The 27,799-nt window shown below is 42.6% G+C and overlaps 1 protein-coding gene across 1 annotated transcript in view; it reads left to right on the forward strand.

Moving 5' to 3' along the window:
* The first annotated feature begins 977 nt into the window (after positions 1 to 977).
* Positions 978 to 27,799, forward strand: part of UTP25 (UTP25 small subunit processome component) — a 33,169-nt gene continuing 6,347 nt past the window's right edge. The window contains exons 1-12 of the mRNA XM_049858072.1: positions 978 to 1,030; positions 1,486 to 1,945; positions 2,849 to 2,888; positions 3,564 to 3,798; positions 7,821 to 7,994; positions 9,095 to 9,183; positions 11,166 to 11,576; positions 12,754 to 12,973; positions 13,400 to 13,602; positions 14,825 to 15,007; positions 15,094 to 15,206; positions 15,913 to 16,158. Coding sequence (XP_049714029.1) covers positions 1,839 to 1,945; positions 2,849 to 2,888; positions 3,564 to 3,798; positions 7,821 to 7,994; positions 9,095 to 9,183; positions 11,166 to 11,576; positions 12,754 to 12,973; positions 13,400 to 13,602; positions 14,825 to 15,007; positions 15,094 to 15,206; positions 15,913 to 16,158 — 2,021 coding nt within the window. The 5' untranslated portion in view covers positions 978 to 1,030; positions 1,486 to 1,838. The remainder of the gene's footprint in view (positions 1,031 to 1,485; positions 1,946 to 2,848; positions 2,889 to 3,563; positions 3,799 to 7,820; positions 7,995 to 9,094; positions 9,184 to 11,165; positions 11,577 to 12,753; positions 12,974 to 13,399; positions 13,603 to 14,824; positions 15,008 to 15,093; positions 15,207 to 15,912; positions 16,159 to 27,799) is intronic.

Below are 27,799 nucleotides of genomic sequence, written 5' to 3' on the forward strand. Positions count from 1 at the left end.
TTCCAGAGCCTAGCTGCCTATTGTCTAATTAGAAGTAACGGCCACTAGAACCAACAAGCATAGGATGCTAATCATTTCATTATAGCTTCCCACAGGTGTACCACGGTATTGGGCAAAGCTGAAATTTTTCCACAGAAGCACCCCAACAGCAGAGCCTACTGTTTTACCTTAAATATTTGGATCAATTTTGTGGCCTATGATTTGTTGTTGTTAGTTGCCATCAATTCCATTCCGCTTCACGGTGACCCCACGTGTGCAAAGTAGAATTGTTCCATAGGATTTTCAAGGCTGTGACCTTTCAGAAGCAGATCACCAGGCCTGTCTTCCTAGGTGCCTTGGGGTGAGTTTAAACCACCAACCTTTGGGCTAGGAGTCCAGTACTTAACCATTTGCACCATCTAAGGACTCCTGGTCTATGATTTAGCACTTTGTTTTTTAATAGAACATGACATTAGAAGTTATTACTAGGAAAAAAGTTTCTCATTATGTTTATCGTGTGGTCTCAACAAGCCTGCACCAGTCTGCACATCCTGGGTACCAAGTGCAGTTTTGTAATTTTGCTTTTTACTCGTTTTTGTTTATTTAGGTTATTTATGTACATAAAATTCATCAATTTTAAGTGTACACTTTGATGAATTTTGGTTACAACGTGTAATAAATACCACCAGGATTGAGATATAGTATAGTTCCCTCACCCTAAAAGGTTTCCTCATCTCCTTTGCCTGAGTTCAGTTTTGAGACACTGGAGTTCTACTATCTTCTCTAACATCGACTCTCAGAGTGATTTTAGGAGTCACTTTACTTCTCTGAATGTGTTTCTGCTCTTGTAAAATGTGGAACGTGGGGCCAGATTTGTTTCCAGGATCTCTTCCAGTACTTTCGGAGAATGCAAGGGTGGGATGGGGTCAGAAATCTCAGCCTTGTGTTGTTGTCAGTTGCCGCTGAATCACTTCTGACTCATGGGGAACCTGTGTGTCAGAGCAGAACTGTGCTCTACAGACGACCGGGCTGTCTTCCCAGGCGCCTCTGGGTAGGTTCTATCCGCCAACATTTTAGCTCAGCGATTAACTGTTTACGCCACACAGGGAGCACCGGAGGGTAGCACAGCCTAGTGGGTAAAAGCCTGTGGTGGCACCTGGGCTTTCAATTCCTCCCTTGCTCGCACGTAGCCTTTTGTAAACATGTTTCCTCACCTGGAAACCCTGGTGGTGTGGTGGTGAAGTGCTACAGCTGTTAACCAAAGGGCTGGCAGTTTGAATCCGCCAGGCGCTTCTTGGAAACTCTATGGGGCAGTTCTATTCTGTCCTGTAGGGTCGCTATGAGTCGGAATCGACTCGACTGCATTGCGCTTGGTTTTGGTTTCCTCGCCTGCAATATAAGGCTTATAACAGCGCCTGTTTGTGTACCGCTGAGAGGATGAAGTGAGATGTACCAGGCACATTTAAATACCTTTTTTTTTTTTCACTTTTTATTATTGTATCATAGAAAGTCACCGCACTCAATTATATCCGTTACCACACATTACGCATACCGATTCCTGCAATCAATACAGAAGCACGAAGCATCCGCCACTCAGCCAGCATCCCCGGGAAGCCGGAAACACTGACAGCCAAAATTCCGGCGCTCAGAAGAAAATGTGCGCGTGCGCAGGTCCTTCCCAGAAGCCTCGGCAGGGGGCATAATCCGGACCAGGAAGTTCTAACGCCTGACGTAAAGCGGAGCTGCTTTACGGCACGCTGCTTCCGCCGTAAAGCACCGTCGACGAACCCACATGGATCAGCTGCCGGAACAACTTCCTGGTGAGGAGCTGAACTTCTCGAGGTGGGCGAATCTTTAGCATGGGGAAACGCGGGAGCCGGAGCCAGAGCCAGCTGCTCAGCACCCTAACTAAAAAGCAGAAGAAGCATCTTCGGGATTTCGGCGAGGAGCATCCCTTCTATGACAGGTATGGAGGGGCGGGGCTGAGGCCAGAACTGCCGGCGTCGGCCTGGAGTATTTCGGTTTTTGGTTCGCGGGTTTCCCAAGTGATGGTGACGTCTGCTCCCGCCTCTTCTCACGCTTCCCGGCGGGTGCTCGGCTGAGGAGGATTCTGGCGGCACCCCGCCGGGAGATGGGGCTCTTCACGAGTGTCACTACCTATTGTTGAACTGGTAACTTCATGCTAGATGACAGGCGCTGTTGTGTCAACTGAGTTTTGTATGGTGAGAGATCTTTTAAGGTTGTTTTTGTTATTCGAAGAATTTGTTGGGATCTTCGACATCATTTTGATCTGTCCAATTACAATAAGAAAACGGATGTATCTGGTGCAGGCTGTGCATTTGGTAGTTGTGGGTTCCTCTCTAATTGTCCGGACTCTGCGGTTAGGATGTGCGCATCCCACCATTTTGATGGTGGGACATTCTCATTAAGAGGTTGACTGGAAAACACCCGTTGACGTCGAGTCGATTCCGACTGGACAGAGTAGAACTGCCCCATAGAGTTTCCCAAGGAGCGCCTGGTGGATTCGAACAGTAGCTGTAGCGCTTAACCACTTCGCCACCAGGATTTCCTACTGGAAAAAAGGGGAACCCAAAGTCTTTATTTGTTAAGTTTTATCATTCTTTTAGATGAGAGCAAGTTAATGTGATTCTAGTGTGTGTCTGACCCCCTTAAACGTTACATTTGTCAGTTATCCATCAGTCATATTCCTACAGTCCCTGTCCAAGTGCATATGTAGTTTTTACGTGACTATAATTATATTTTATTTATAATGGTATGTTCTGCCTTTTTCACTTAAAGTTGTCATTAGACTTTTTCCTGATAGCCACATGGCAGTTATTAGAGTTTACCATTATTTGTTTTTTTCCAGGGTTTCAAGAAAGGAAGCAAAACCACAGATCTGTCAACTGGTAATACTTTATACCATCTATGTAACAGTGGGTTCTGGGTTGTTACTTTTAAGAGTATTTTTGATGATAAAGCTTGACCATGCTGTCACTCTTTTCAATTTTAGATGTAAGCTGTTATCTTAGTAATATTGCTTAGTTTTTAATGCAGGTGCCAATAAAAATGCCATTGTGATAACTAATACAGAGGCCAGGGTTTGAAACTGTCCCAGTACTAAGGGCAAGTTCTTGTTTGCTTGACATAAAAGGAGCCACAGATAGAGTGCAAAATGAACACAGGTTCTGTCTTATTATAGCACGCTCAAAGAAACTACATTCTTTCATTGTATTGTAATTTCTCTTGTTGCCTCTTTAAATGTGAATTTTGTCCTGTGTCTGGGACATAGGTTAAATGTCATTATAATCTAAAGTTCTGTCTTAAAAAGTTGTTGTTCTTCCCACATGGGGCATTAACCATTAAGAAAAGACGAAGAGCTTCTAGGATCATAGCTAGATGAGCTATTTTAAATAAATTTCATGCAAGGCTTGGTTGGATAGATAGGATTGCATGGTATTTGCAGAAAAACTAATTTTTAGTTTAAAAAGTCTGAACCTTTACACAATTGGCCTGGTGATAGACATAAGGTAACAATGGGAACAATATAGTTTTTGTTTTTAAAATTTCCATTTTCTTTTTAGTCAGAAAGTTCAGATACTTTAGATTCTGAAAGCGAAGCAGAGAGTGAACCAGAACAACTTTCTGGGTACCATAAACTACTCACTACATTAAAGGATGTTTCTGAGGAAGAGGAGGAGGATGAGGAGGAAGAGGATGAAATTATAGATGAAGAGCCAGAAATGAGTGGTGAAGATGGTGATGGTGATGTCAGTGTGGAAGAAGAGATGGCAGCGGAGTCCGCTGAAATGCAGGAAAGTAGGTGTCTTTGGTGTGGGCTCACGTCTTTGCTGGGACCACAGACAGAATGCTCCCCTGGGTCCTGTGCTTGGTACTGTATGAGTTGGGTGAGAGCACGTGAATATATAGCCAAGATTCCTAACTTTGTTGGATTCATTGATGTCTTTGAGAATCTGTGGGAAACACTTTGATTTAGAAAAATGCCAAACGTTTTTGCTTACGATTTCAGTGACTTCAATGATCCTAAAGTCCCTCTGATATAGAGCAAGGGGAACACTGTTCTGTGTTTGTGACATTCTCCATTTATTGATGAGGGTACTGTTTTGTATATAAAATATGGAAAAATTTTCAAGCAGCTGATTTGCCTGTAACAGCTACATGTGAGGTATTGAAGAGATACAGCGGTCACATGCTACCAGGGTAAATTAGGGAAGGCTCAAGGATTTAAAGCTGAAAGAATATAAAGAAAACCCGTTTTAAGAGTTTTGACAAATGTATACATCCATGTTGTCGTGTGCTGTCGAGTCGATTCTGACTCATAGTGACCCTATAGGATAGAGTAGAATGCCCCATAGGGTTTCCTATGCTGTAATCTTTATGGGAGCGGGTCGCCAGGTTTTTTCTCCTGCAGAACGGCTGGTAGGTTTAAACTGCCAACCTTTCAGTTAGCAGCTGAGCGCTTAACCATGGCACCACCAGGGCTCCTTACATCTATGTTAATGCCACTAAAATCAAGATATAGAACATTTCCATGACTTCTGAAAAGCTCCTTCTTTTCCCTTTGCAGTCAGTTTCCTGCTCTGGCATCAGGCGATCACTGGTCTTACTGTTGCTATAGATTTTTATAGTTTTGCCTGTCTCAGAATTTCACATAAGTGGAATCATATAGTATGTACCCTTTTGCATCTGTCTTTTCTTGCTGATCGTGTTTCTGTGAACCATCCGTGTTGTCGCGTGTATTAGTAGTTCATTCCTTTTCATTGCTGGAGTCGTATTCCATTGTCTGAACGTGTGTAGGTGACTTTTTACATCTCACTATCATAATGCTTATTTTCCTTAGAGCTTTGTAGTTTTTGATGTTTGTTTTCCTATACTCATGGTGTCTTGAACCTCTCTTAATATTTTAACTGATCTGTTTTACTGGGATAAAAATTCATTCCTCAGAGAGATTTTGTTTTTTGTTGTTGTTCTTTGTTTTCTATTTTTCTTTGCTTTTTTGGAATTATAAAAAAAAAGAATAGTTTTCTTTTAATTAAAATAATGTATATTTACTGTAAAAATTTAAGATGGTACTATTGTTAACCTATATCCCCACTACCCAGGGATGAACACCTTTAACGTGCTATATAATCTTTTAGACTTTTTTCCTGATGTATTTGTGAGTTTAAGTATGTACATACATGTGTGTGTATGTGTGTAGTAGTCTCTGTACATTTCTGTAACTTGCTTTTTTTCTTTAATAATGTACCATGGATCTTTTTTCCATGCCTGTTACTGTGGATTCAAATTAGCTTTTGAAGTATGTAGGATTCTATTGTAAATGACATGTAGTAATTTATTTCATTAACACCTGTCTTAGTTAGCTAGTGCTGCTATAACAGAAACACCACAAGAGGATGGCTTCAACAAACATGTTTATTCTCTTATAGTCTAGTAGGCTAGAAGTCCAAATTCAAGGTGTCGGCTCCAGGGGAAGGCTTTCTCTCTGCTGGCTGTGGAGGAAGGTCTTTGTCATCAATCTTCCTCTGTACTAGGAGCGTCTCAGTACAAGGTTCCAGGGTCCAGATGACGCACTCTTCTCCTGGCACTACTTTCTTGATCCTATGAGGTCCCCATGCCTCTCTGCTCATTTCCGTTACATCTCAAAAGAGATTGACTTAAGACACAACGTAGTCTTATAAATTTGAGTCTTGCCTTATTAACGTAAGTGCTGCCTTTTCCACTTCATTAACATCATAGAGGTAGGATTTATAACACATGGGAAAATCACATCAGCTAACAAAATGGCGGACAGTCACACAATACTGGTAATCATGGACTGGCCGAGTTAACACACATTCTTATGCAGGGGAGGGGGCACAATTCAATTCATGACATTCCATTCTTTGACCCTCCCCCCCCAAATTCATGGCCTTGGCACATGTAAAACACAGTCACCCCATCACATCATAGCAAAACTCTTAAATCAACTCTAAGTCCAAAATCTAAAAATTCTTCTTCATCAGTGAAATCTAGAATACCAGTTATTTGCTTCCAGATTACAATGGCAGAACAGGTACAAGAGAGACATTTTCATTACAAATAGGAGAAATTGGAGGAAAAGAAGGGATAACAGGCACCAAGAAGGTCAGCAGAACACATTACATTAGCTCTCAAGGCTTGAAAATAATCCTCTGTTCTCTGAGACCATTTAGACAATTGCCCTGTCCTCCAGACTCCAGATGTTGTCCACACTCTCCAGATTCTGAGTGGAGGCCCCTCAGCCCTAGCTTCAGCTCTGCCTTCTAGGCCTGCTGGGCAACCCTGCCCCCTCAAATTTGGATGACCCCATTCTCCTAGTCCCTCTGAGTGGTGACTCCACCCTTTGAGGCCCCAGAGGTCGTAGCCCTACTCTTTGAGACTGAGGCAGCTCTGCTTCCTGTGTTCCTTGTCTCTTCAGCATCTGTTTCCTGGTTCTTCGACTTCTTGGCCTCTTAGGCCTCACAGTTTGTGTCTGCCCTGCTGGGGCAAGTGTTCCAGTGCTCTTTAGCTCCACGGATAAGTGCCTGGAGGCACCCGACTCTGCCAGTAAACTTCAGCTGGAAGGCACTTAGCTCTCTTGCTCCATGGGTCCTGGGTCAGCAAGCCTCGCTTTACCAATGAGTGCTTGGAGGCACCCCGTTCCTCTAGGAAACCCCCTACATGAAGGCACTCAGCTGTCTTGCTGTATGGGTTGGCTCCAGCGCTGTCTGTCTTGTTGGCCCCCTGGTTCTGCTGCTGCTTCTCGCCATCTGCACCATCTCCAGTCTAAGCTCTCCTCCTTTCCCTTGGAGTCTTCACCAGAACTGTCTTTGATGTCCATAATTCCACCAGCAGTCTCTTCAAGGCTATCTAGGCTTTTTACTCTTCCAGCCTCATTCACAGTTTCAAAACCACTTCCACATTTAGGTATCTGTTAGAGCAGCACCCCACTCTCTCAGTACCGAATTCTTAGTTATCTAGTGCTGCTGTAACAGAAATACCACAAGTGAATGGCTTCAAGAAACAAATTTATACTCACAGTCTAGTAGGGTAAAAGTTGAAATTCAGGGCATCAGCTCCAGGGGAGGGCTTTCTTTTTCTGTCAGCTCTGGTGGAAGGTCCTTGTCATCAATCTTCTCCTGGATTAGGCGCTTCTCTGCATAGGGACTCTGGGTCCAAAGGACGTGTTCTTTTCCTGGCACTACTTTCTTGATGGTATGAGGTACCCATGCCTCTCTACTCGTTTCTTTCTTTTATATCTTGAAAGAAATTGACTTAAGACACAACCTAATCTTGTAGATTGAGTCCTGCCTCATTAACACAACTGCCACCAATCCCGCCTCGTTAACATCATAGAGGTAGGGTTTATAACACATAGGAAAATCATATCAGATGACAAAATGGTGGACGGTTAACACAATACTGGTAATCATGGACTAGCCAAGTTGACACATTTTTTTTGTGGGGCACAGTTCAGTCCATAACAGTAGCCCATTGGTAAACATTTTGTTTTCCTCAGCTGTTTCTCGTCATAATCAGTGCTGTGCTGAACATCATTACGTGTGCATCTTGGTGTGCTCTGTCTAGATGTTATCCTAGAGTAAGGTGCTAGAATTGGAACTAGGTCAAAGGATCAGGCTTAATTTTGAAATCTTTTTGTCTGCACCTGAATTTTCTTAAAAATTAAACAGTAATAGCAAAAACTTCCATCTACCCAGTGAATATCAGTGTTGCCGTAGGCTAAGGAATTTGATTTTGTCAACAGAAATATAATTACGTTTATGAGTGAACAGTTTTACAAATGTTTCTCAAAATTGCAGATATGGCCTTATATACTGACTCTCAAGAAAAAGATGGGGAAGGGCCACCTGTCAAGTCACAAGAAGGATCCCCTGAGGAGTTCACAGATGCAAAACATGAATCACTGTTCAGCCTGGAAACCAATTTTCTCAAAGAGGAAAGTGGAGGCAACTGTTCTCTGAAAGTGTTACAAGGTCAGAGCCCAGCATGTGTTGTCCGAATTCACCAGGTGCTTAGTCCAATTAAATCTAAAACAAGTTAAATCTCCTGGTATTCAAATGAGCAGCAGTAACAGCTGATATTTCAGCAGCTCTGTCTAGAGCTGGCGGGGGAAGAGACTTCTGGAAGGTCTGTCGTGAGGTGTTTCTAGGAGGACAAACAGCTGAAGAGTGGCAGTGAGGCAGGCCCGCTCCCCAGGGCTCACGTCTCCGTGATTGGGGTAGGGAGGGAGTAGTTAGGTGGATACTTCCCATTTTTCTCTCTCCCTTCGTTTTTTGTGTGACCCAGGAGTAGTTAAGCTGATTGGTTCTTATTACCAGGGAGAACCCCAAAAGCCAAAAAGCTCCACCCTGTCTTTCCTGTCTCCCGCAGCCTCGTGGCTGTGCCTATGTCCAAAAGACAGTCACTTGGACAAGGCCTGCTTATGGCAGGCTTTGGCAGGCCTCTGCTCCCTCAGGTCCAGTTTCTCAGCCTGTGCCCAAGTGGACAAGCCAGATTGGTCTTGTTCTGTGTCCTCCCTGCCTTCGTTGATCCCAGTGCCATTCTTCACCTGGGTTTGTTTTTTGGTTGTAGTTCAGGAATTACACTGAAAAACAGTTTAGAAGGGTATCCTGTAGTGCCCTGAAGTTCAGGCTGAGCAGTTTAGATTTTCTTCAAAGATTTTTGAGTTGGGAAGTAATGTGATTAGAGAAATGCTTTAGGAAGATGAACTTGTGAGAAGATTTTATGCTGTGTTCTGGGATAAAACCCCAAAACCAAACCCATTGCCATCTAGTTGATTCCAACTCAAAGGTTGCCCCATAGGGTTTTCTTGGCTATAATCTTTACGGAAGCAGACTGCCACATCTTTCTCTTGCGGAGTGGCTGGTGGGTTCAAAACACTGACCTTTCAGTTTGCAGTGAGCACTTAACCACTGCGCCACCAGGGGCCCTTCCTGGACTAGGCTAGAGAGGGCGAAAGTAAATAGGAAAAAGGATGAGTCAGCATCATGAAGAAGAGCAGGTCATTTACTAAGGAAGAGCAAATATCTCCTACCATTTGTTCTCTGTGCTGACACTCTTTATTCTGCTTTAGATCCCTTTCTACAACATGTGAACAGAGAACTGAGAGAAAAAGAAGTTCAGGCTGTTGCCACAAATCCCAAAACTACCCACCAACTAAAAGTAAGTACTGCATTGTCATCCCAGTCACAAGTGGAGAAGAGCTCTAAGTAAAACAGTGGTCTTAGATTTTAGTGGTCTCCCAAATATGTGACATCCATGGGTGGTAGGTGGCTTGATAGCGGGGCGGGACATAGGAGGGCTGGGAGGGCCTAGTGGGGCACAGGTGTAGCTAGAAACGGCCCTGTGAAGCTGGAGTGTGGGAGCCTGGTAACGTAGGGGGGTGGGTGCAAGTGGCGTTGGAGACAGCACACCAAGGTTTAGACTGATATCTGCAGCGGGCCTTCACATGACCTAGGACAAGTTAATCGACCTCTCAGATCTTCACTGTCCTTATCTATTAAAGGGGGCAATAATACCTACCTCAAAATAATTTAGGTTACTGACAGATACGTAGTAAGTGCTCAGGAAAACTGTAGCTACCACTGTTGTTCATTTGTTTAAAATATCTGAGATAGTCTCACAATTAAATTATTCAGATATGGGACAGTTTTTGCTGCCTTGTTTTTTCCTACCAATGATACTGTTCGTGAGAGCTGGTCGTCCTCCTTTTTAATTACAGTTTTTCTTGAGATAATACTTAGATTCACATGCAATTGTAAGAAATAACAGAGACACCCCTTGTACCCTTCATCTAGTTTTCCTCAGTAGTAGCATCTCACCAAACATTTTTGTAGTGTCCAGCTAGAAGTTGTCAGTGGTACAGTCTGTCTTACTCAGGTTTCCCCAGTTTTACTTCTCTTTAACTGTATGTATCTGTGTGTGTGTATTCAGTTCTGTACAGTTCTGTCACATGTATAGATGTCCTGGATCTGCCACCACAGTCAAGATACAGAACACTCCCAGCACCCTAAGATAACCATCCTGTTGCCCTTTTATAGCTCTGCCCACTTCTCTTCCTCCCCTCCCACCCTCCTGTTCCTCACCCCTGGCAACCACTATCTGGCCTCCATTTCTATAATTTTGTCATTTCAAAAATGTAATATGAATGGAATCATACAGTAAGTAACCTTTTGAAATTGGCTTTTTTCACTCAGCATAATTCCCTGGAGATTCATCCAACTTGTGTGTTTCAGTAGTGCTTTCCTTTTTGTTGGTGAGGTCATCCTTTTTTTTAGATCAGCAGCTTTGCTACAATACAAAAATTCCCAAACTAGTATTCCACAAAGTAGTATTCCTTAGGGTTCTAATAGTTGTGTCTCAAAAAAAAAAGAAAATTGTTCCCATGCCCAAATAAATTTGGAAAACTCTAGGTTAAGCAGAATGAAACAGTTCTGTCATAGGACTTGTCAGAAAGCCTAGTATGCTGATGTACACTGTGAATTACCCTGAGAGAGGTTAGGTCTTGGGGTGCCTAGCAAAGTTGTTTAACCATAAAGCTCCTTTTTTCCTAGAATGAATTTGACTCTTCCCAGAACACATTCCATAAAAGTTTGGGAAATACTGATAAAATGGAAAGAGCTCATCTTTTTTTTTTTTTTTTAAGTAATTTTTCTTGTGCTTTAAGTGAAAGTTTACAAATCAAGTCAGTCTCTCACATATAAACTTATATACATCCTACTACATACTCCCATTTACTCTCCCCCTGTCAGCCCGCTCTCTCCTTCCAGTCTCTCCTTTCGTGACCATTTTGTCAGTTTCTAACCCTCTCTACCCTCCCATCTCCCCTCTAGACAGGAGATGCCAACACAGTCTCAAGTGTCCACCTGATACAAGTAAAGAGCTCATCTTTGAAGTCAGAAACCGTGGGCTCTAGCCCGCATCTCTCTTCCCTCTTGTGTAAACCTTGGATCGTATAACCTCTCCGAACCTCAGTTTCCTAAGCTGTAGCATAAGCATTGCAGTATCTACCTTGCAGGATTATTGTGAGGATTAAGTAAGATGATCTGTGTATCATGCAAATCTTGGTAAATTATAAAGTATTATGTGAATGTAAAGTATTAGTATTCATTTCTAACTTAGGTCTTGATCTCTTTCTCCCCTAGTGGCCCACCCTGGGCCAGCTTGTTTTCTCATCCAAGTTTCAGAAGTTGGAAACATTTAAGCCACCAAAGGACATTGACGTAAAATCGCTTCATCTCCAGAAGCCTCTGGAATCCACCTGGACCAAGACTAACATCCAGTTCTTATCTGGCCCCAAAAAATCAAGTAGCCCCTTCACTCCGCTCCAGAAGGAACTCTTCTTAATTATGAATTCTTACCAGGACCTCTTCTACTCCGAAAGGACTGCCTTGAAGAATGGTGAAGAGATCCGTCACGTGTATTGCCTACATGCCATAAATCATGTCCTCAAAGCCAATGCCCGGGTACTTGGCAACAATAGCAGACGCCGAAGCCAGAAACTTGGGGTGGGCGATGATGATGACTTCAGGGACCAGGGGCTTACAAGACCCAAGGTGAGTGGCAGCAGGAAAGCCTTACCCTCAAGGAGGAGGCTGCAAGATACTGCCTGTAGGTGCCTGGTATGTAGCAGATACTCAGGTGTTTTAATGAATGACTAGAAAAATGAATGAGCTTATGAGTGGGTGCATTAGATGGGCCAGGTGGTATCAGGTCCATGGATTGGTTCTGACGATGTATCTAACTGCAAATTTGTGAGAGGGAGGTGTCACAGCTATGACAGTAACTTGGCTGTCTTGAATTCTGGCCCATCCTTTTGTGTCCCAAGCTTAAGCATTACTTTACTTTGGCTGTGCTGGTTGCTTTTCTGGGCAGCCACCTCAGGGCATTGAACAGCAGGATTATAAAGTTATCTGTTTTCATTTAGAATTGCGAAGAAGAATAGGAGGCAAAGTAACCATGAAGCATATTTATAATTTGTCAAATTGCGTGATTTTACTGAACTTGTTTCCATTAATTGTATTGTTTACAAAAGAGTGTTTAGAAATCAACCATTTAGCAAGCATTTCCTGTTTTTGTTCCCTACAGTGGTAACTTTAAGTATTTTTGGAAATGCTTAGAAGACTGAGTCCTGTTTTTCCAATTAAATTACGGTCTTATTTCAGAAATGCTTTATCATTTCTGAAAAATAAACTAGGAACATATTAGAAAAGCAGTGGTGGATTTGTCACTTTCCTTATTTACCAGCTTTATTTCTTCTCTACCTGTTCTAATTGATTTATTTATTCACCTCTTTATTCAGCATATATTTCTTCAGTGGGTCTTATGGGTAAATTACTGTGTTAAGTTCTGTGGGAGACAGAAAGAAGTAACATTCCTCAAGGAGCTTATGTGTTCATGTCTTTGAGTTTTTGCTAGTGGACACATCTGTTAAAAACACTGGCTTGTCCTAAAAAGTAGTTCCCAAGTTCTGCTTGAGACATGCCTCTCATGGAGACGTGGAACTGAAGCCCACAAGACATGGTATGTGCATGAGAGGTGCTCAGCTTCCAGTGCTGAGCCAGGCCCTGTCCCTGTGACGTAGATGTAGCCCTGGCCACAGGCAGCTTACACGTCAAGAAAGATAGACCATTGTTGCACACAGGGCTTCTTCACTCCCCTCCTCAAGTAGGTTCACATCGTGGTGGCTCCTTCCCTTGCCTCCACCAAAGCTGTGTGTTGCTCCCTCCACAGGTGCTGGTAGTGGTACCTTTCCGGGAAGCTGCCTTACGGGTGGTACAGCTCTTCATCAGCCTCCTAGAGGGTGACAGCAAGAAAAAAATAATTGTGAGCAACAAAAAGAGGTTTAAGGGAGAGTATGGATCAGATCCTGAGGAGAGACCCCCCAACCTGAAGAGGCCTGAGGATTACGAAGCTGTGTTTGTCGGCAACATCGATGACCACTTCAGGATAGGTAATTCTTCCTTATCAGGACCCCAGGTGTAAGGCTTACACAGCTGTAATTAGTTCTCTCAGGTCACCGACTAAACCTCCTAAAGAGAACTGGTGTGCATTTGCAGTATCTTGGCTGCCAGAGGAGAGAGGTTTGCCATGGCTGACAGGGCGGAGAGAGTCTCTGAGACCATATAAAAAAGGCACATGCACATTTGTAACAGAAATGTCTCAGCACATCTGTAGTTGGTAGCACATAGTCAGATTCTGGAAGGGGATCTGGGAGGAGTGGAAAGGGAAAGGAGCTGGGTGGGGTCAGTCTGGGGAGGCTACAGAGAAAGAGAGAGATGCGGAAGATACAGAAGAGAAGGGGAATGCTTTGAGAGAGTGGGAGGTCATGGTTTGGTAGTGACTAATGAACCTCTATGTGCTTGGCTGTTTTGTGCAGGAGTTGCAATACTTCAGAGAAGCATCCGGCTCTATGCCCCCTTTTATTCCTCAGACATTCTTATTGCCTCCCCTCTGGGTTTGAGGACTATTATTGGTGCAGAAGGAGAGAAGAAGAGAGATTTTGACTTTTTATCTTCTATTGAGCTTCTCATCATTGATCAAGCTGACATTTACCTGATGCAGAACTGGGAGCATGTCCTGGTAATGCTGGCCATTCCCATTTAGAGGGACAAGATTTACATTTAGGGTGACAAGAAGCGTAGTGCTTTAAGTTATAGGGGCTTATTTAAGTCTGGATTAAAATTCTTTTTGGAAACAGTTTGAAAAAAGCCTTTGGTACCTTCTGCTCACAGATTGGTCAATAATTAAACTATACAGAGAGATGAAAATCTAGTCAGTATTTTCAGATCTCTAGAAATGATTTCTTCCCTCAAAGGTCTCTTTGTGCTGTTAGTCCATGTTAGTGTAGTTGGTTGTTTGGTTACTTAGTTTAAAATTCCCCTGGCTAGAAATGTCTTTACCTGTTTTAATTCCTCATACACTTTATGCCCAGCTCCTTTCTTCGGTTGTCAGTGGAGAGGGGCAAACAGTGGTTAAGATTTCTTAATGTGTGCCCTTGTTTTCCAGAGAAACAGAGGAGTCTTTATCACCCTGTTGCAGTTCAGCTGTAGTGTTTTCTTCCTATCCACATACTCTGCAGTGCTGACAGTATTAGGACTGAAAACCTGTGTTTTGGAACAGTCCTTACTATAGAACTACAGGGTTTCTTTTGAAAGGTTTATGAAAACTCACCTCCTCTACCACCCAGGACTTAAACCTTGCTAGTTTGGGGCAAATAAAGGGGAATATCTATTTATAAAGTAGGTAATACACTTCTAGAACTCATTACCATTTAGTATTTTTTTACAGGGTGAAAATATAACTAAAATGGAAAAAGCATGTTGATAGTAGAGTCATTATTGCTTAATTTGAGAAAAACGCAGGTTTAATGGTTCTGAGAGTACTCCTGGTATTTTGAGAACCAGCTCATTGAAGGACAGTAGCTCTCTTTTCCATATGGTTTCCCTTTGTGTCCAAGTTTGGGGCTGAGGGACCTGTACAGAGATGATGGCGGCACTTCAGAAGTTTCTATTAAAGGAATATTCCTGTAGGTACTGTTTTAATCCTTTTTTTTTTTTAAGGTCCAGTAGGCAGCCAGTATTTGTTGGGGCTGTTCTTGTTGGAGGTAGTCAGCTGACTACGGGTAGAGGTTCCTTGCCTGCTGGGTTCCTCACCTGTCTGGGGCCCAGTTTTCTTGTAATTTGGGAGATGATAGGACACGGTCCATGGAGTTAAATGAGATGATAGACTTGTAAAATGTTAAGCTGCGCTTGGCCCGTAAGTACTAAATATATATTAACGGTAGTGTTATTTCTGCTCAAAGCACTTGATGAATCACATGAACCTACTGCCCTTGGACTCACATGGGGTGGACTTTTCCCGAGTGCGGATGTGGAGCCTCAATAATTGGTCCAAGTACTATCGCCAGACATTGCTGTTTGGGGCTGTGCAGGATGCCCAGATCAACTCACTGTTCAACAAGCACTGCATCAATTTGCAAGGCCAGGTGTGTTCTCTCCTCATTTCCTCTGGACTCTCCATGAAGCATTGTTGAGGGATGGCTCACCTCATGCTCTCATTGGCTCCTGGCAGGTGGCTGTGAGAAATGTCCCCATGACAGGTTCCATCAGCCATGTCCTGGTGCAGCTCCCACATGTCTTCCAGAGAATGGAAGCAGAAAACCTAGCTTCAGCGATTGACGTCAGGTAACCCATCCCTCCCCAGCCCCATTAGGTATCAGAGGGCCAAGGAGAGGCATTTGACTTTGGCAGACAAATTTAGAATTGGATTCCATATTAATTTTATTAATGATCATTTACCAAATTAGATGAGATAATTGAACCAGTCACACCATCTGACAGAAATGGTGACTTGGCCTGGCTAGGTAGCGGCAGGGTCAGAACTATAAATCAAGGCTCCTTCCCTGTAGCCTGTGGCATTTTTAGATTGTGTGACATTGTTCAATGCTACAAAGTGTCCTGTGTCAGCAACTTAATTATAAGCCTTTCAGAGGCCGGGACTGTTTCGCTAATTCTGTATATATTTTTGCCTTTCTCTCTATTGTGCTTAGTTAGGAGTCTCCCTGTTAGCGGAATGGTGCTTAGTGTATGGTGGGTGTCCAGTAACTATTTGTTGACTGACTGACAGACTGGTGTGACTATATACTTCTAGAATAATTTTCTGGGGTATAATGGCATTACATCTATTTTTACAGTGAATGATGGTAACATCCCTTTTTTAATATGTTCATCAACTTTATCCTTAAATTATGTTTTTGAGATGAGTTAAGTTGTATTGTCCTCTTTGGTGATGTTGAGGGAGATTGTGACTTTTCTAGGGTCATATGGTTCTTCGCGACACTGTAAACTCAACTCTAGACCATTGACTTTGTCATTTTCCTTTCAATATCAGGTTTAGCTTTTTTGTGAACAAGATTTTGCCTCAGTATCGTGACGCGGTCATGTCTCACACACTCATCTATGTCCCCTCCTACTTTGACTTTGTGCGTCTTCGAAATTACTTCAAGAAGGAAGAGCTGAACTTCACCCACATCTGCGAGTACACTAAGAAGTCTGGTATCTCCAGGGCCAGACAGTTCTTCCTTCAAGGAGAGAAGCAGTTTCTACTCCTCACAGAACGTTTCCATTTCTACAAAAGGTAAAGTGGTGCCAAGTTGAGAGCATCCTCTCTGGAGGGAAAATATAAATCACGGCCTGCTTCTCAGCTATGGTAGGCTTTAGGGTGGTATAAGGTCCTTTCTCTAACACTCAGGCAAAGAAGCCTAAGAATTTGGGGGCTGGACAGACGCTTCTTGGTTGGTAAGTTCATTGATTAGTTTCCTCTCAAAATGCGCATTGTTGGGAAAGGATATGGAAATGGGAGTGAGTACAGTATACCCCGTGTCTAGATCTGGGTCTGCCCTTGCAGTACTTCATGTAGCTGTGGTTGCATGCCTCATATTACAGAAAGACATGACTGACTTGAACATCTTTGGAGTGGGACAACTCGATGAATGCAGAAAAGGGAGGGGCCAGTCATATACACACAGACAAAAATACCCTCGGCTGTGTGGTCTGGGGAGATGGCAGCTGGGCACAGTGCCTATGCTGAGAAAGTTGCAGTGTGTTCTAAGAACGTGCACATGTGTGGTTTCCTCAACAAGGAGGACCAGGATTGAGGGGTCCCTTGACATTTGCAGGAGGCAAAAAGTGAAGGGCTTAGAGGGTTTCAGTGTTTGCTTAGCTTTCACCACCATGTGACTTTGAGAAAATAAATCAAATTCGTCCTTTTTAAATTTATTTTCTTCATTTTAGTTGGAGTGTTAGTAATTTTGAGCCCTCAGTTACTGTTTGGGTTAGTTGCAGCCTTTCGTAGCCCCCGGTCCCAGGTATTTTATCGTGTTGCTAAATGTTTTCTTCTGCCAAATGGAAAAGCCTTTTTTTAAGCCCTTAGCTGTAGAGAGAGGAGTATTGCATCCTATCACTTCTTCTTTCCATGTTAATAATGTCCAGTGAATTTAAATTCCGACTTCGCTGTCTTATTGACTCCCAATCATATATACTGCTGACAAGGGGGAACATTTTCTCTGAGAATCCCAGAGAGATAAGCTGGAAATGTCCCAGGCGTCGGCACATTGTAGATGGCACACCTTGGCATCGCATTGCCTTTTGGTTTATGCTGACACCAGAACGACCTTCTCCAGACACGTTCTTACCATGATGGGGAGGGCACAGCAGAGCTGGCGTGGCACGACCTTTTTAGGCATTCTGCTGACTAGTTAGCTCATCTGTGAATGGAGAGTTGAGAATTGACGATATTCCTACTTCCTCAGGCTCCATTCTTGGCTACCCAGACAAGACTGCTAAGCCAAAGAATGTTAATGCGTGCCTGCTGGTTGGCATCATTATTTGCTTTGTTCCAGTAACTTGTTGTTTTCATTCACGTTAGAAAGTGGCATTTTAGGGGAGTTAAACACTCACCAGGCCTTAAGAGCACTTAATTTTCTATCCATTTGACAAATGAAAGCAAGCCTTTTAAGTGAAGTGGATAGATTGGGAAACTTCCCTGTGTGATTGTCTGTAGCAGGTGTGCGTTAAGGTGGGATGAGGACTGCTCTCAAATATCTCAGCAGCTTTTCAAGGGAAAGGCATGGCATCAAAAGGACCCTTCCTCTTCAGTAGGCAGAACAGTCCTCCATCTTACACTCTTCATTTATTTTTACAAAAATTATTTGCACCCAGAGTCACTATAGAGGCAAATCTCAGCACGTGCTGTGTGCTTTATGCCCTAGACCAGGTTAACGGGTGTTTCCTGTGTTGAAGATGAGTGGAAATGACGTGCTTCGGAGTTGTGTAGCAGCTAATTACCACAGGGTTTCGAACTATAGAATTTTTTGCTTGAGAGATCACCAAAGTGAGGATGGGTGCTTTGGTCTGCAGTGCCTTTATGATTTGTTTTTTAATTTGACATTGGGGAAAGAACATGTATTTTAAACTGTACTACCCTAGCTCTGAAATTCTGTTTTTTATATTCTCTATGGCAGCAGGCAGGGTTAGAAAAATTAGGACTTATTTATGAGCTAGCAAAAATTTTCAACCTAAAAATTTGTCTTCTTTGGGGGAGATGAAAACAGTAGAATCTTAGAGTTGGATGGGTGTTTGATCATGATTTTCCTCCAAAGGATGTTTCATGGCTCTATCCCTGCACATACCTGTCTTTCAGGAGCTTCCACAGCAGCAAGTCAGAGACTCTGGACAGGGGTATTGTTTTTTTTTTTTTAATTATTGTAAAAATATATATAGCACAACATTTGCCTATTCACCGTTTTTCAGATGCACAATTTAGTGACATCAATTAACCATGCTGTGCAACCACCACTCATAACCGTGGCCAGATTTCCTGTAACCATAAACAAACACTCATGAAACAAAAACTCCCCCTCTTCCCTCCCTCCCACCCCAGGTAACCACTACTAACCTCCAGTCTTTATACATTTGCCTATTCTTGTTAGTTTATATAAGTGAGGTCATATGATACTTGTCCTTTTGTGATTGACCTGTTTCACTGAGCATAAGGTTTTTAAGGTTCATCCATGTTGTGGTATTCCATTGTATGTATGTACCACGTTTTGTTTATCCATTCATCTGCTGATGGACACTTAGCTTGTTTCCACTTTTGGCTGTTGTGAATAGTGCTGCAGTAACCATTGGTGTACGTGTGTCTGTTTGCATTGCTGCTTCCAGGTCTCTTGGGTATATACCTAGGAGGGGTATTGCTGGGTCATATGTCATTCTGTGTCTGGAGGGGGAATTGATGACGTTTAGAAAGGCTGCCTCAGTGTTTCTGAGTGCCCCCTGCCCCCATATGAGAATCCCAGTTCTATAAATAGTAGACCTGGTCATTATAGGCCATACTGAGAAGTCAGCCTTTCACTTCAGTTGTGGTTGCCTCATTTATCCAGTTGCCAGGCAAAATAGACATATGGAATGTCCTTAGTTTTAGGCCCTGTGAGGGTCTAAATTTATTTTTAGGGGTTACAGGCCATATTGTTAGGGGTTCTGGGCCACATTTAAATGAGTTACTGAAGAAGGGAGGCAAATACTGGAGAAGGGAGGAAGGCAGGAGAAGGGTACAGGGGAAGGCGTGCTCGAGATGTGGAGAACCAGCACCAACTGCCTCATCTGGACAGACTTTGGTCACCTTTCCAATTTCCAGGAAATTTGTCATCTCTATTGTGGGAAAATTGGGGCTGAGAGACTTTTGTATTTTTTGAAAAATAACACGAATTGTTTTCTCTTGCTTTTCCTGACTATAGAAGTATTATACTGTTATCAGAGAATTTGGAAACTTGGGTCAAAAAAAGAAAGGAATCACCTATAACACCACTGCCCTGATATAAATACTCATTTTGGTGTATTTCTTTCTAGTTTTCTTACCTGAAAAATACAGGCACACACATACACATGCACACACACAAATTTACAGGCATTTTTCTAGAATACCAAAATTTGGATCACACTGTACATATAGAAACTTTTTCCTTTGATCTTAAAACATTTTATTTGCTCATTGGAAAAAAATTCAAACGTTAATATTTTCGTGTACATATTTGTATAACACAGATGTATTTTTAATTTGATATGTACACTTTTATCTCACCCTTCCCAAATTTTTATTTAGAAAGATTTCATACCAAAAGAAAGTTGTGAGACTGTAATAGTGAACATCTGTAGTTTCTTCCCCTTAGAATAGCATTTTGCTACATTTGCACACACTCATGTTATCTCTTTTTCTTCTCTCCCTCTACCTCAGACCTTTTTTTTCCTTCCTGAGTCATTTGAAAGTTGGTTGCAGACTTCCTGACATTTAACCCCTAAATATTTCAGCATGTACCTCCTAGCTCTTCAGAACCGTTCCCACACCATTTGACATTGCTTCAGTAATATCGTCTAATATATGTACATAAGGAGCCCTAGTAGCACCATGGTTAAATGCTTGACTGCTAATGGAAAGGTTGGTGGTTCAAACCTATTCAGCGGCTCCATGAGAGAAACACCTGGTGATCTGCTCCGGTAGAGATCAGAGCCTAGAAGACCCTGTGGGGCAGTTCTACTCTGTCACATCAGAATTGACTCAGTGGCACACAACAACAACATAATGGTTCATGTTCAGATTTTCCTAATTATTCAATGACTTAGTTGTCAAAATGACCATTATAGTTGTTTGCCCCCTTAATCCAGGGTTCATTTATGGATCATACATTGCATTTGGTTAAAGTATTTCTTTTGTTTCCTTAGTCTGTCTTAGTAGTATTCAACCAGGGGCAATTTTGCTCCCCAAGGGACATTTGGCAATAATATCTGGACATTTTTGTTGTCACAGCTGCAGAGGAGATTTTACTGGCATCTAGTGGGTTGAGGGGACAACTCCCCACAATAAAGAAGTACCTGGCCCAAAATGTATTTTTAATTTAATATGTATACTTCTATCACGGATGTCAATATCAAATATCAAATAGTCAAAACATCAGTGGTGCTGAGATGGAGAAACCCTGATCAAGAATGATCCCTTTGCCTTTTTTCTTTTTTTGTGACCTTGACATCTTTTGAAGAGTCCAGCCTAGTTTCCTGGAGGATGTCCTACAGTCTGGGTTTGTCTCATGGTTCCCTTATTATTTAGATCGGTGGTTCCCAAATTGTGTTTTGCATTAGAATCACTTTGGGGAGCTTTCAAAAATCGAGATGCTCAGGTTGCACCCTCATGCCAGTTAAAACGTCTGGGGATGGGGGCCAGGCATAGATATTTAAAAAGGGAGGAGGGCCATTCCAATGTGCAACAAAGTTTGGAAACCACTGATTTAGATTATGCTTCTTGGAGGGGTAAAAATTATACATAGAGGATATTGTGTACTTCCCATTGTGTGTTATCAAGAGGCACCTAATGCCAGTTTGTCCCAGTTTTTTTGTTTTTTGTTTTTTTATTGTGCTTTAAGTGAAAGTTTACAGTTCCAGTTAGTGTCTCATAGAAAAACTTATACACACATAGTTATGTGACCCTAGTTCTCTGTGTAATGTGACAGCACACTCCTCCTTTCCATCTCGTATTTCCCACGTCCATTCAGGCAGCTCCTGTCCCCCTCTGCCTTCTCATATCACCTCAGAATGAGCTGCCCAGTTAGTCTCATGTACCTACTTGAGCTAAGAAGCACACTCTTTACAAGTATCACTTTATAGAGTCTTATAGCCCAGTCTTACCTTTGTCTGAAGTGTTGGCTTCGGGAATGGTTTTAGTTTTGGGCTAGCAGACAGTCTGGGGCCATGTCTTCTGGGGTCCCTCCAGGCTCAATCAGACCATAAAGTCTGGTCCTTTTGCTAGAATTTAAGTTTCACACCCCACTTTTCTCCTGCTCCATCAGGGACTCTTGCTAAATTCCCTGTCAGGGCAGTCATTAGTGTTAGCTAGGCGCCATCTAGTTCTCTGGTCTCAGGCTGATGGAGTCTTTGGTTTATGTGGCCTTTTTTCCCTCTTGGGTTGTCCCAGTTTTGGTGTTGCAAAATATGTTCTCTGGTCAGGGTGGCTCTGCTCGATCTCTCCACTATAAAGGTATTTTTTCTCATAATTTAAGAAGTAATCTGAGCTAATCTGTGGGTGTAAATCATCCTTTTTAATAATTACATAGTATTACATTGTATGGCTATATAATTAACCAAGTTTCCTTTTAATATAGATTTTTTCTTATTTTCTGGTACTACATACAGCACACCCACTCCTCCCTTATTGACATGGTTAGGTTCCAAACACCAGGTCGTTGTGCGAAAATTGACATGATGCGTAATGAAAGCTTTACACAACTACCAGATTACATCGTTACAAATAAGTGGCAGTGTATATCAAACCACTGAGAAGCATGGCCCAGCCAAGTTGACACATAACCTTAACCCTCACGGCCAGTGTTAACTCTTGCTGCACACCTTGGCATTCATTACTGCCAGACGCATGTTGTTAATGCGCAGAGTAATTGGATAGTAGATTTTTTGCTGTTGTGAATGTGAAATGTCGAATAATGAGAGAGTAAGTATGGAGTAGGTGTAATGCCAATGTCTTAGTCATCTAGTGCTGCTATAATAGAAATACCGCAAGTGATGGCTTTAACAAAGAGAAATGTATTCTTTCACAGTTTGGGATGCTAGAAGTCCAAATTCAGGGTGTAACCTCTGGGGGAAGGCGTTATTTCTCTGTTGGTTCTGGGGGAAGGTCCTTGTCATCTATCTTCCCTTGGTCTAGGAGCTTCTCAGCTCAGGAACCCTGGGTACAAAGGATGTGCTCTGCTCCCAGTGCTGCTTTCTTGGTGGTATGAGGTCCCCCTATCTTTCTGCTGCTTCTCCCTTTTATATCTCAAAAGAAATTGACTGGTAGATTGAGTCCTACCTCATTAATATAACTGCCTGTAATGGAAACCCTGGTGGCGTAGTGGTTAAGAACTATGGCTGCTAACCAAAAGGTCAGCAGTTCAAATCCACGAGGCGCTCCTTGGAAACCCTATGGGGCAGTTCTGCTCTGTCCTATAGGGTTGCTATGAGTCGAAATCGACTCAATGGCAACAGGTGTGTTGTTTTTTTTTTGGTTATTCCCACCTCATTAACGTTATAGAATTTATAACACATAGGAAAATCGGAGCAGATGATGAAATACTGGGAATCCCACACAATACTGGGAATCATGGCCTAGCCAAGTTGACACACATTTTTTGGGGACATAATTCAATCCATAACAGCCAAGAACATCCTTGTACATGTATTTTGATGGCACAGTTGCCTAATTATTTCCTTAGGATAAATTTTGAGAGGAAAACTTTTTAGCTCAAAGGCTGTACACAACCAAAAATACAATATATATCGCCACTTATTTGTTCCTTCTCACCTTCCCTGTATCTTTTTCCAAAAAATACGCATAATAATTCACGCTCCGTTGGCACTGTATGAGAAGGACCCATTTTTGCAAAACCTCCCAGGTCACATTCTTGCCAGTAACGTGGTGGTCAAGAATACTTTATTGTTTTAATGTCCTTTTTCTTTCTCAACTGTGTTTTTCATAACTTTGGGAATGCAGAGGAATGCAGAGGCTGAGGGAAAGCCCAGAAATGGGTATACCCCCTCTTCTGTCGGGTCACTAGTGTAGAGGGTGAGTCAGTCGAGTCAGGTGTTGGGTTCAGTTTGCATTTTGTCACTGTAGTTACCTTCTGTACATCACAGACTCCAAAGTCCCCTAGCAGACGGTGGGTTTAGTGTGTGGCCTAGGTGCTGATTTCTTCTCAGCTCTCAGCAAGCCCTGTACACCTGTGCCTTATAGGAGGGTCTCCACACTCTTGTCCCTCCCCCAGCACCAGGCTGCTCTTGCTTGTTACTCCTTACTAGGCTTGAGGTGGAGATTGGGGGCTGCCCTTTCGGTCCAGTTTAGGCAGGCCCTGTTCATTCTGGGCTTCGGAGGTGGGGCTTTTTCAGGGTTTCTTCCCCCTCACCTCCTCCCTGGCAGCCAAACTCAACCTTGTATCTGTGGGGGTCTTGGTGTGAAAGCATCTCCTGCCCCTCGCCCAGCATTGGCAGATCTCTGCTCATATCAGTGAAGGATCTTTGGCTGAGGGTTTACTGCCCCTTTCCCAGGGGCGGACGGCTCTTGTTTTTGACTGGGTACAAGTCTCATGGCGTGAGGGGTGAGGGGTTTACTGTTCTCCCTTAGGGGTAGGTGGCTTTTGCTTCTGCTCACCCCCTCCCACTAGCAGTTTACCTTTGCCAGGAATCAGGGGGATGGGCATTTCTGCCGCTCTGTCTGTGGCCTCAGGTTTCGCTTTATCTAAGAGATGGTTAGGGAAGTAGGGGGGATTCATGCCTCTGTACTACCGAGGAGGGCTCGCTCGGGACTTCTGTCTTTCCTCCATCTTCTCCACAGCTGCCGGTGGAGGCCCCTGGAAAAGAGCTTGTGAGTAAATGTGAACTGCAGACTGTCCAGGGCTCCCAGGGATTCTCAGCTGTCATGCTAGCCCACACTTGCCCTTTAAGAATTTGTTAAACGTGTAGCTCTCTGCTTCCTGCCCACTTTTTGGGTACCTACCTACTTCCTTCCATGCTCTGCTAAATGTGATGTAGCAGAGGCTTGCAACCCTCTGGAATTCAGCCAGCTGTAGGCTGAAGCTGGCTCACATTGGCATACAAAATGGGTTGTGTGTCTCTTCCCAACCCTGTTGCTCAGCAGGACCACATTGGTAGCTTGACACTGGCCATGGTAGGAGTATTTACACCACAGAAATTGGCAAATGCTTCAAATCCGCAGCCCTTCTTTCCTGCCGAGAACAAGTTTTTTTTTTGTTTTTTTTTTAATAACTTTTATTAAACTTCAAGTGAACGTTTACAAATCCAATCAGTCTGTCACATATAAGTTTACATACATCTCACTCCCTACTCCCACTTACTCTCCCCCTCTTGAGTCAGCCCTTTCAGTCTCTCCTTTCTTGACAATTTTGCCTGCTTCCCTCTCTCTCTATCCTCCCATCCCCCCTCCAGACAAGAGTTGCCAACACAATCTCAAGTGTCCACCTGATATAATTAGCTCACTCTTCATCAGCATCTCTCTCCCACCCGCTGACCAGTCCCTTTCATGTCTGATGAGTTGTCTTCGGGGATGGTTCCTGTCCTGTGTCAACAGAAGGTCTGGGGAGCATGGCCGCCGGGATTCCTCTAGTCTCAATCAGACCATTAAGTTTGGTCTTTTTATGAGAATTTGGGGTCTGCATCCCACTGATCTCCTGCTCCCTCAGGGGTCCTCTGCTGTGCTCCCTGTCAGGGCAGTCATCCATTGTGGCCGGGCACCACCTAGTTCTTCTGGTCTCCGGATGATGTAGGTCTCTGGTTCATGTGGCCCTTTCTGTCTCTTGGGCTCTTAGTTGTCGTGTGGCCTTGGTGTTCTTCATTTTCCTTTGCTCCAGGTGGGTTGAGACCAATTGCTGCATCTTAGATGGCCGCTTGTTAGCATTTAAGACTCCAGACACCACATTTCAAAGTGGGATGCAGAATGATTTCATAAAAGAATTATTTTGCCAATTGACTTAGAAGTCCCCGCAAACCATGTTCCCCAGACCCCCGCGCTTGCTCCGCTGACCTTTGAAGCATTCATTTTATCCCGGAAACTTCTTTGCTTTTGGTCCAGTCCAATTGAGCTGACCTTCCATGTATTGAGTGTTGTCTTTCCCTTCACCTAAAGCAGTTCTTATCTACTGATTAATCTATAAAAAACCCTCTCCCACCCTCCCTCCCTCCCCCCCTCGTAACCACAAAAGTATGTGTTCTTCTCAGGTTTACTATTTCTCAAGATCTTATAATAGTGGTCTTATACAATATTTGTCCTTTTGCCTCGGACTCATTTCGCTCAGCATAATGCCTTCCAGGTTCCTCCATGTTATGAAATGTTTCAGAGATTCGTCACTGTTCTTTATCGATGCGTAGTATTCCATTGTGTGAATATACCACAATTTATTTACCCATTCATCCGTTGATGGACATCTTGGTTGCTTCCAACTTTTTGCTATTGTAAACAGAGCTGCAATAAATATGGGTGTGCTTATATCTGTTTGTATGAAGGCTCTTGTATCTCTAGGGTATATTCCTAGGAGTGGGATTTCTGGGTTGTATGGTAGTTCTATTTCTAACTGTTTAAGATAACGCCAGATAGATTTCCAAAGTGATTGTACCATTTTACATTCCCACCAGCAGTGTATGAGAGTTCCAGTCTCTCCGCAGCCTCTCCAACATTTATTATTTTGTGTTTTTTGGATTAATGCCAGCCTTGCTGGTGTGAGATGGAATCTCATCGTAGTTTTAATTTGCATTTCTCTAATGGCTAATGATCGAGAGCATTTTCTCATGTATCTGTTGGCTGCCTGAATATCTTCTTTAGTTAAATGTGTGTTCATATCCTTTGCCCACTTCTTGATTGGGTTGTTTGTCTTTTTGTGGTTGAGTTTTGACAGAATCATGTAGATTTTAGAGATCAGGCGCTGGTCGGAGATGTCATAGCTGAAAATTCTTTCCCAATCTGTAGGTGGTCTTTTTACTCTTTTGGTGAAGTCTTTAGATGAGCATAGGTGTTTGATTTTTAGGAGCTCCCAGTTATCGGGTTTCTCTTCATCATTTTTGGTATTGTTTTGTATTCTGTTTATAACTTGTATTAGGGCTCCTAGGGTTGTCCCAATTTTTTCTTCCATGATCTTTATCATTTTAGTCTTTATGTTTAGGTCTTTGATCCACTTGGAGTTAGTTTTTGTGCATGGTGTGAGATATGGGTCCTGTTTCATTTTTTTGCAAATGGATATCCAGTTATGCCAGCACCATTTGTTAAAAAGGTTATCTTTTCCCCAGTTAATTGACACTGGTCCTTTGTCAAATATCAGCTACTCATACGTGGATGGATCTATGTCTGGGTTCTCAATTCTGTTCCATTGGTCTATGTGCCTGTTGTACCAGTACCAGGCTGTTTTGACTACTGTGGCTGTATAATAGGTTCTGAAGTCAGGTAAGGTGAGGCCTCCCACTTTCTTCTTTTTCAGTAGTGCTTTGCTTATCCAGGGCTTCTTTCCCTTCCATATGAAATTGGTGATTTGTTTCTCTATCCCCTTAAAATATGACATTGGAATTTGGATCGGAAGTGAGTTAAATGTATAGATGGCTTTTGGTAGAATAGACATTTTTACTATGTTAAGTCTTCCTATCCATGAGCAAGGTATGTTTTTCCACTTAAGTATGTCCTTTTGAATTTCTTGTAGTAGAGCTTTGTAGTTTTCTTTGTATAGGTCTTTTACATCTTTGGTAAGATTTATTCCTAAGTATCTTATCTTCTTGGGGGCTACTGTGAATGGTATTGATTTGGTTATTTCCTCTTCGGTGTTCTTTTTGTTGATGTAGAGGAATCCAAGTGATTTTTGTATGTTTATTTTATAACCTGAGACTCTGCCAAACTCTTCTATTAGTTTCAGTAGTTTTCTGGAGGATTCCTTAGGGTTTTCTGTGTATAAGATCATGTCATCTGCAAATAGTGATAACTTTACTTCTTCCTTGCCAATCCGGATACCTTTTATTTCTTTGTCTAGCCTAATTGCCCTGGCTAAGACTCCCAACACGATGTTGAATAAGAGCAGTGATAAAGGGCATCCTTGTCTGGTTCCCGTTCTCAAGGGAAATGCTTTCAGGTTCTCTCCATTTAGAGTGATATTGGCTGTTGGCTTTGCATAGATGCCCTTTATTATGTTGAGGAATTTTCCTTCAATTCCTATTTTGGTAAGAGTTTTTATCATGAATGGGTGTTGGACTTTGTCAAATGCCTTTTCTGCATCAATTGATAAGATCATGTGGTTTTTGTCTTTTGTTTTATTTATGTGATGGATTACATTAATGGTTTTTCTGATATTAAACCAGCCTTGCATACCTGGTATAAATCCCACTTGATCAGGGTGAATTATTTTTTTGATGTGTTGTTGGATTCTATTGGCTAGAATTTTGTTGAGGATTTTTGCATCAATGTTCATGAGGGATATAGGTCTATAATTTTCTTTTTTTGTAATGTCTTTACCTGGTTTTGGTATCAGGGAGATGGTGGCTTCATAGAATGAGTTGGGTAGTATTCCGTCATTTTCTATGCTTTGGAATACCTTTAGTAGTAGTGGTGTTAACTCTTCTCTGAAAGTTTGGTAGAACTCTGCAGTGAAGCCGTCCGGGCCAGGGCTTTTTTTTTGTTGGGAGTTTTTTGATTACCG

Source organism: Elephas maximus, chromosome 18 (genome assembly GCF_024166365.1).
Source record: "Elephas maximus indicus isolate mEleMax1 chromosome 18, mEleMax1 primary haplotype, whole genome shotgun sequence".
NCBI lineage: Eukaryota > Metazoa > Chordata > Mammalia > Proboscidea > Elephantidae > Elephas > Elephas maximus.